This window comes from Limulus polyphemus, unplaced genomic scaffold, assembly GCF_000517525.1.
Source record: "Limulus polyphemus unplaced genomic scaffold, Limulus_polyphemus-2.1.2 Scaffold2425, whole genome shotgun sequence".
Taxonomy (NCBI): Eukaryota; Metazoa; Arthropoda; class Merostomata; order Xiphosura; family Limulidae; genus Limulus; species Limulus polyphemus.
This window is the reverse complement of record NW_013668035.1, coordinates 147,654-157,153: the sequence shown is the minus strand read 5'-3', so window position 1 is coordinate 157,153 and position 9,500 is coordinate 147,654. Positions and strand designations below refer to the sequence as shown.

At 30.3% G+C, this 9,500-nt stretch overlaps 1 protein-coding gene across 5 annotated transcripts in view; it reads right to left on the bottom strand.

The window, feature by feature from the left end:
• Positions 1–7,494, bottom strand: part of LOC106466923 (macrophage erythroblast attacher-like) — a 32,387-nt gene extending 24,893 nt beyond the window's left edge. Inside the window, exons 1-2 of one of the 5 annotated variants that reach the window (XM_022395016.1) lie at positions 7,363–7,494; positions 3,003–3,115 (exon numbers count right to left, since the gene is read on the bottom strand). In XM_022395016.1, coding sequence (XP_022250724.1) covers positions 3,003–3,050 — 48 coding nt within the window. In that variant the 5' untranslated portion in view covers positions 3,051–3,115; positions 7,363–7,494. Of the gene's footprint in view, positions 1–3,002; positions 3,116–3,912; positions 3,943–5,830; positions 6,915–7,235; positions 7,343–7,362 lie in introns of those variants that run through there. The other 4 variants (XM_022395019.1, XM_013927236.2, XM_022395018.1 and 1 more) reach the window with 4 other exon arrangements.
• Between the last annotated feature and the right edge of the window lie 2,006 nt (positions 7,495–9,500).

The following is a 9,500-nucleotide window of genomic DNA, read 5'->3' as shown; positions in this document are numbered from 1 at the left end:
TAATTAACAATACATTTAATTATATAATATGTACATACGTGTGTGTGTGTGTATATATATATATAGATAGATAGATAGATATATACATATTACTATTTACACGTAAATGATTAGTTTTTTTACTTTCATTGAAACCCATAACAATAAATAAAAAATATACATAAAAACTGTGATTTCTAGTACTAATGATGTTACGAAATCTACTTGTACTCTGGAAACTTGGTTATTAACCCTCTTGCTAAGCCTCAACGATTCTCGCAAACTGTAAATTTTAAATACCCATTTTAGAAAAAAAAATTTATCACTTACGAGAATAGGATATCTCAAACTAAGATAATTTATTTCAATTTCTAACTAAGGTATAAATAGATTAAAAATTTAATTTCTGTTCAGAGCAACAATTTTAGTAAAAAAATATCAACATGTTCTAGTAAATTTCAGCTTTCCTCACCACACAACTGACAAACAACCATCAGATTTATGAGGTTCAATATCTGCTCTTTCTATTAGTTATAAATGTCTACTTATGACAGGTAATCATGAGTAAATAAGTGGCTTCAAAAGAATGAAAGGAGTTTCTCTGTTAGGTTAGCTAAATATATTGATATCTCAGCAAATCACTAATATAGGAGGTTCTTATTTTATATTCTATCTCATCAATATATGAATTTGAGTTATTAACTAGCTAAGCACTGTTTAAATTGTATAGTAGAAGTATTAAAATGTAAATTTAACAACTTATAGGGCAGACATGTCATGTGACATACATGAGTGAGTTTTAAGAAATTGTTTTAATACTTCTTTTTAAATTAAGAAATTAAACCTTTAAAATTTTCTTTTTACATCCTCCACGTGGGAAATTTCATAAGGCTTAGCAACCTACAACAAGCGGTAACCGAGTGCAAAGGTCATAACTAGAAGGGATAGTTGTTTGCTTTACATCTTTATTTACTTCTATATTTTAAGAAAAATAAGTTTTAAGAGCTTATCTGTAAATAGAAATAATGTTTATGTATATAACGTATAACAGTTGAAATGTGACTGTATTTTACAAAATATTAGTCCACTAAAATACAGCCAAGACAGGTCACTTTGTAAAGATTACATTTCAGTTATATATATTATTGGATACGCTAACACTAGTGCAAGTGCTCCACACCACTGTAACCTGTAACGTTAGCCAGGAATGCCTGGAAGATCAATATAATAAAAATAATAAGTATATATAAAAATGTATAATGTTATGTAATTTATGCTATTTAGACCAAAAATTTGTGTTTTCGTGTTATAATTTGTAGTCATACTAGAACAAAAAAACATAATTTATTTTTATTTTTTTATTTGAGGTTATGATGACAGCCATATCAAACCAACCCGTACAGAAATACACTAGTGGAAATAAGAAATATGTTTTTTTTGTAAAAATCAATAGATCCTGTTCACTATTCCATTGATTCACTTCGGAAACAATTTCAATCTGTGCTAGATATGCCTCCCATGGTACCTTTCTGTCATAATTTGTTGGTTTATTGACAGAGCATATTGTTGAAAAGGTCTGCTAAGTTCCATAACTTTATGAAGTAGCAGTATAGCTGAAGTAGTCGAGGAAGGTCTTGTAGTTGTAAATGGCAAAAAGAGTAATAACTGGTAGACCAAATGAGATCTCCTATTCCATATTGCATAGTTAACTGTGTTTGAGTTTGGAATTTTTGTGAAAATGCAGAGAGAGGGGAGTAACAGGTTTGATCCTTTTATTTGCAAATTAAGTTTTTATATGTTTTATCATGGCATCTATGTCCTTCTGTACATTCCTATAGCTTTTTCAACATAAGTATGAACATTTCCTATTTTGTCTTCCATCAAACTGATCTGGGTTCTCAATTATCATACAAAATTTGTATCTCATTCTAGTATTTCATTCTTAAATTTCTTTCTTCTTTGTTTTCTTTTAATATTCTATTTTGTTCTTCTGGATTGCTTTTTAATTCTCTATAACTTTCTTCCTGATATTTTAATTTTGTCTCTTTCTTCTTAGTCTTCTTTAAATTTTCTGGGCTTTTTCCACCATTTCTATTAAATTTTTAATTTCACTTCCAGCATGTGTTCCACTTTGAAGTTTAGTTTGAATGTAATCTTTTATTAAAACAGTATCACTCTTGACAATAGTAACAAGTGTTGTAAAGGGTTTTTTTTGGATTATTCAGAAAAAAATAATAATAATGCAAAAACCAGTCCAAAAAATAACAACAGTGCAAAATCCAGAGCACTTATTGATAACAAAATCATTTTATTTATTCAAGTACAAGTACTATAATATAGCTTAACTAATATTCATTAATAAACCTAAGTTCACAGTAGATAATAATATAGCAATTCAACTTAGTTATTAACTTCTCTTATATTTGTGACTTTCTTGTATTTATATTTCTTTGTCAAAACACAAACTCAATATTCACAAAATTGAACTCGGTGAGTAACTAACTGACAGTAAGACCAACTTACTAACTCAATAATCAATCATCATATATTCTAGCCTTATTTGCATTTTTATAGTAATAAAACTGTTGTAAAATATGGAGAGAGTTTCACACATTAAGCCATGTGCTAATCATATTACATCAAGCATCTCTCTGGCAAAACAATTAAATTTAAAAAATGTAGCTTATAACAGAACTTTAAGAAAAATACACAAAAATGATAATGAAGCATTCAAATGGATTTTATAAGGGCCATAAAGATTTGTCTAACATACTGATAATCATAGTTTTACATCTTATGAGAGAGATGGTACTGTAAATAATGCTTCTTGTAATTTTATAGTTTTATTGGACATCTTCAATACACAAAGTCTCAATAACTTAAATACAAGGTTTGACAGGAGACAATCCTCTGTAGCAAGGTGAAGTTCATACTTGCATTAAACATGGTATCTTTAAGATTATGTAACTATTTGAGTTAAAATAATACTTCAATTAGTAGCTGTCAAGTGAACACAAACTAACCTTTAATGTAGGATGTTCTAAAGCTTTGATATCTGCCATGTCCTTCATTAAACAATCATCCTTCACACTTTATCATCTATGCTTCAAACTTCTGCCAAAAGCAATTAACAATTCTGTTAAACAAAAAAAAGGATGAAACTTAAATTTATATTAATTTTTTGAATTTCCAAAAGAAAAACTACTCATATTTTTAAAAATAGAGAATATTATAAAATTAAATGGTTATTAAATGAAAACACGACTTTTTACTACTTACAGGTGACAATATATCTTTAAATAAACAAATGTCTGAAATTGAAAAATGCAGGCATTCTAAGTTACTTCCATCCCCCAAATTGTAAAAAACAATCTTATCACTTAGAGATTCATATTTTTATTTATAATATTTTCTAACAAAGAACTAATTATTACAACATAATCAAGAGTTGAGATTAAACACAAAACATGAGCAGTTCATGAAGGTCAAGTCTTAACTAAAAGAAATAATTTCAATGAACGTCTGTTTTTTTTAATGCTGAATCAATTATTTAAAACTCAAATGAGCAAAGTGATGGACAGTTATTTAGTCTATCAACATCTCTCCACCACCTACCAAATTAAATGCAATAAAATATCAAATAACAAACAACATGTATCTCTTCACATCCATACACATATCCCACATGTTTAAAATAAATCAAGAATCAACTGAAGTGCCATTACCTATAAAGGTTAAACCCCAATAAAAAAAACTCCAATAATTTAATGTCCACTGACAAATGACAGAAAATTTCAAAAGTATCAAAAAAATACACGTTTGGAAAACATTGTGCAAAGTATAAATCAACCACACATAGCAAAGAAAAAACATACAAACGCATGCAAACAAAAGTTTACTCACAGCAAAAACAGTGTCAATTGTTTTGCTTACCAACTGACCTAGTTTTCTTTTAACTAACTGGCTGCTGAGGTTAAGAGAAGGCTCTTCTAAAACAAAGACAGAAAATCCATGTCATGTCTGCACATGACAAAGATTCTGATTTACTGCAAAAAATTCAGACAAAAATGCTAAAGTGCAGTATACCAGAACTCAATACTGCATACATCAAGAATTATTCCCCACAAACTTTATAAGAGAGAAAAAAAACCCTAACTCAGTCAAAATCGTAAGTATCTAAGTCATCTCCTTGAGATGGGCTTACTTCAGTGGGGAACCAAACACAGAGCCAAAAATGATACAAGTTTCTAGCCATCAGCATATGCAACTTTACCTGAGATTTGTATACGTTTATGACCTTTTTTGACAGTTAATTAACACGAACATCATACTACATCCAGAACAATGTATTAAAATTTATAAAAATTATATGAATACATCTAAATAAAGATATATTCTGAGTTATAAAAGGGTAAATTCATGATTATTTCAGTCATTATTAAGGCAAGAACACACTTTTACTAAAACCATGCTAAGAACTGTTAGCTAAAAGCCAACTGTCAAATGCTGCCTTCCTGCAGTTGAAAGTATGATTCTTATTACATATACATCTGTTTGAATAAAAACAAAAAACACCAAGAATATTTCTAGCCATATCCCTCCATATTAAAAGGTCTAAATTATTTATTATTAAGGCCTTTCACGTGAATAATGACAAAAAAATCCTACATTTCTTTATCTCTGAAGAAAAGGCAAACCCAGTCAATTTTCCCTATTAACAAGTACTTGTATTGGCAGTTTGTACATGTTATGAAAGGTAGCATTCTGATCAGAAGACCTGTATAAATGCCAATAAGCACCTTTTTCTTTCAAGAGACGTAATTTAAACAATGTCTTTCTATAATCAAAACACATTGCTGCCAACAGCTAACATGCTGACAGCAACCCATGCCTGAAATGTTTGCATTTATTGCAAAGACAAGACTTATAGTATTAGTAGAAAATAACATGTTTATTATTTTCATCTTCCCTGACACTATGAACTATTTTATTATCCTCATAGCATCTAAAATTAAAAACATAATCCCTTAAGGTCAGTTATTTACCCCTCTAGCTAAACTTAGTATTTAGTCCCGAAAATCATCTGAAGCTTCCCAAACATTCCATTTCCCAGCCTACTTCATTCAAGCTCTTCACATAAGAAAACAACTGCATGAATTTCCTATTCTCAATTCTAGCCAGTTTACTTCTGGCTCAATAATAATCTAGTATTTAATCTTTGCATTCTGGTAAAAATTTCTTGCCTAGAGCCAAAAAATTAAATAAATTCTCAAACAATTGCAGCACATCCATGGAGCTTAGAAGTAACTTTTTTTATATTAATAGTTCCTCAGGTCTATTTCTATCATCGATGGCTCTGACATAACTACAAAAGTGCCTTATTTTGTTCCTTTCAATAAACATTTTCTCTACATCTTGAACTTAGTAGAAGTAGAAAAAAATGTAGATGCAGTTATCTTAAATATAGCTAGATGCTGTCTTTCATCATTTAAACAGATGCTAAACCAGAACTATATCAAAACTTTAAAGTTATCCATTACGAGCTAGTGAAATGTGCCATGTAGGCAATGCTAACCTTTCTTCAGACAAGAACAATAGCAGTGTAAGTACAGGTGGCTGGAAATAGTCACAAGAAAAAAGTCACAATTCTGAAGAAAGGTCACACATTTTTTAATATCTAAATACAATGTAAAGTAATATAAGAAAAACATTTTTTAGTTATTTATTGCACTAATAGGATACTGTATATGAAAAGTACATGACATTCACACATTAATAACACAACTTACATAACTTTTATACAAGGAGATATATATATATATAAAAGTAAATGAGGAACAATGCTACATGCCTGGCTTACCACTACCTGAAGAACACAGCTTTACGTCTGACCTGAGGAATGCAGTGCCTAACCTCACAAGTTCAGTTTGGACTGCAGTCCTGGATGGCCCCTTTTACATTTTGAACACTATATATTTAATTTAGTAACATATCATCTAATGTAAGCATGTCTTCACTAAGATTCATACTGTCATGTTTTTTTCTATCAAAGTGCACTCTACAAACCTGTCTGTTAAAAAGTGCATTTATATATAATTCAAAGTCAAGAGCACTTTTCAGGCATATACGAGGTCAATCATCACATGAATGAGTGGAATAGTTCAATAATTTAACTACTATGAACTTAAAGTTATAAACATAAATTTTCCAATTATGACTTTTTTCCTCTATAGATTCAGAAGTACAAATACAAATCAAACAATAATTTATCTCACAACCCTAAACGATGACAGATTTGAGTGTTTTGTGAATGTTGATACAAAGGCTTAAAATTTCATTCAATAAAAATTTTTCTTTAACATAATGCAGACTCATTCAGTGTGTTGTGTTTGGTAATAATAATAATTTTTAAACTACTATATCCACATATCTTTGCTTATGACACACTGAATATTGTACATCCCAGTTCCGAGTCATTATGATTAGCAAATAAATAAAGGTTTTAAATGTAATATATGGATTTTTTTTCTCTTGTTTGCAGGTTCCACTGATATGACAGCATGTTGAATGAGCAAGAAATGGCCTGGATCATACCACAGTATGCTGAATTTGAATTTTGAATCAAAGAACACATGATGAGGACATATCTTATTAATAAGAATGAATTTTTTTTCCTTATAATGAAATTCTTGATAATCAAAAACCAAACCACACATGGTAGGCCTAAATTCACATACAACTCAACATCACGTCCCAGATAATTTCAATAAGACCAAAAAAAAAAGAAGAAAGACTGTTCCAAGATCGCTTATGAAGTCAAAATGCACATATTAATTAAACATGCCAAAACACTGTGCAGTGAAAACTTAAAAATATTTTTGTAGGAACAACTGCTGAAGTTTATCACATTCACAGTATTTACATTAGCAATAAGTATGAATAAACTAAACTCAAAAATATTGCAAATTTAAGTATCAAGAATTATATTAAATTAATTGTAAAACATGTTATTTAAATATCATTCCCAAATTATCATTTCATTATTCATATGTTAATTGCAATGATGATTATAATTCTTTACAAAACTGTACTTGTTCCACCCTAATATGTCTGTTTTAATGTAGTCGAGCATAATTTTAATTTCACGATCACATTCACAGGCCTAAGCTATTGCTTATTCTCTGCATAAATTAAATAGTACTCGTAGTGGTACTACAGAATTTTAAAAACGTAATATTTGAAACACACACACGTACAAGTCTGTATATTCATAATGACTGATCATTTTTTATGAATCTAGATTTTTAAATTAATACTATAAAACTTTTTTACTACAAAAGAACTTCCCCGTTAAATATAACAAGAGCTAAAACAAAAACCTACACCTCCTACTCCCACTGGAATAAAAGTTATTACACTCAATACGTTAAAATCGAAAGCTTCGAGAAGAGAATGGCAAGTTCCTATTTTTTCACTTGTCGGCCAATCATATCTATGAATGTCACGAACAAAAATGTAGCTACAACCTGCACACACACACATACAAAAAAAATAATATTAATAATACCGGACTAATTAGTTTGCTTCTATAAATTTAAATTAGTACAATATTCAAATCACAACAAATCTAGCCTCAGTGGTATCTTTAGTGATTTATAGGTATATATATGAATGTACTGAACACGGTCATGTATCTAATATTTTGTTCTTTCGTCCTTCTAGTTCTCTTTTCGTATTGTTTTTATTATCAATCTGTTTGAAATTGATATAAAAACTAATTCAGTAGAACTTATTAGTATATATTATGATATTTTATATTCTTTATTTGTTTTCTTAATAAAAATTTCAACTAGCAGTGTAAACTTTTCACCAATTATGAAAAAATGTATATTAGGTAGTTCATATCTAAACACTTCACGTAAAATTAAACTATTTCTTAACTAAATTTAGTGTCACCCAAAATTCTATTTATGGTTTTTAAAAATTTTATTTGAGTAGTATTCGATCAGTTTAGATTTTTGAATCTGCTAACATTGTAGCATAGGAATATACCATAAGTTTCTTCTTTGTTTAGTATTAATATTTATTCTGAACTTATTTTTAATACTGAATAGCACCCCAATGGTACAGCGGCATGTCTGAGGACTTATAACGCTAAAAACTAGGTTTCAATACCCTTGGTGAGCAGAACACAGATAGTTTATTGTGTAGCTTTACGCTTAAATACAAACAAACAAACAATTCTAAATATATGCAGGGCTTTACGTGACATCTTGTCAGGAAAAATCGTCAAGTTGATCTTGTTTCAAGTTATCATTCGTTACCGTGTTTCAGTGTATCAAGAGCAATGTCCTTCACTGGTTGTGCAAGTAATATGTAAAGATCACGGCCCCACTAATTTGTAATGAAAATGACTAGTCTCATGTTGATGTTGTCGCACTAAGAAAACGCGAGGTTTCGCTTTACTTTGTTTGTTTTTGTAATTTCGCGCAAAGCTACACGAGGGCTATCTGCGCTAGCCGTCCCTAATTTAGCAGTGTAAGACTAGAGGGAAGGCAGCTAGTCATCACCACCCACCGCCAAATCTTGGGCTACTCTTTTACCAACGAATACTGGGATTGACCGTCCATTATAACGCCCCCACGGCTGAAAGGGCGAGCATATTTGGTGGAACGGGGATTCGAACCCGCAGAATGCGAGTCAAGCGTCTTAAGCACCTGGCCATGTCGGGCCGGTTTCGCTTTAGATAGAAACCTCTCATTTAGTTAGTCTTATTTCAAGTCTAATCTGAACCAGGTCTCACATGTTAATCTGGTAAGGAACACGTTATGTTTTTGTTTTAAGTCTAATAAAGGTTGTTTTCACTGTGTCTTACACTTTGTATTCAGCTCTTTAATTCCTTAGCATAAACTCAAACAGTATAAATTCAGAATCCTCTTATTCCTTAGCATTAACTCAGTCAGTTTAAATTCAGAACTGTTTATTAATTCTATATTATGATTGAATTTCCTAATTGGTGAGATTATCTAATATAACTCAAAATATTTCCAATTGACCTGAAAATATTACAACAAAAAAGACTTAATGATATCCCCCCCCCAAAAAAAAAGGATTATCCCTTGTCCACGGTGCCAGAATTGTGAATGATCAATGGCTTATTTCGCAGCAAATCGTATCAATTAGTTTTAAAAATCGTTGTTTATAACTGTTGTTTGGGTTGTATCGTGAGAATCTGCTTAGGGAAATATCTACTGAAAACATTTTACCTGATGAAGTGATATATAAAATCATGTGTTAAGAACTGACAGCGGGTGTAATTTGAATGATATTAAGTGTGTGTGTAATTCATCAGATTGGCACAGTATGATATTGTTACGTCTCTGTTCGTTAGTTAATTTTCCGTAAATTCGTTCCGACGAAACTTTAGTGACACAAGTCCTTTCTTAAATAAAACTGGTTTATTCTTTCCGAATACAACTTTACCGATACACTTAATTTCAACAGTCGCTCTATAACAACGC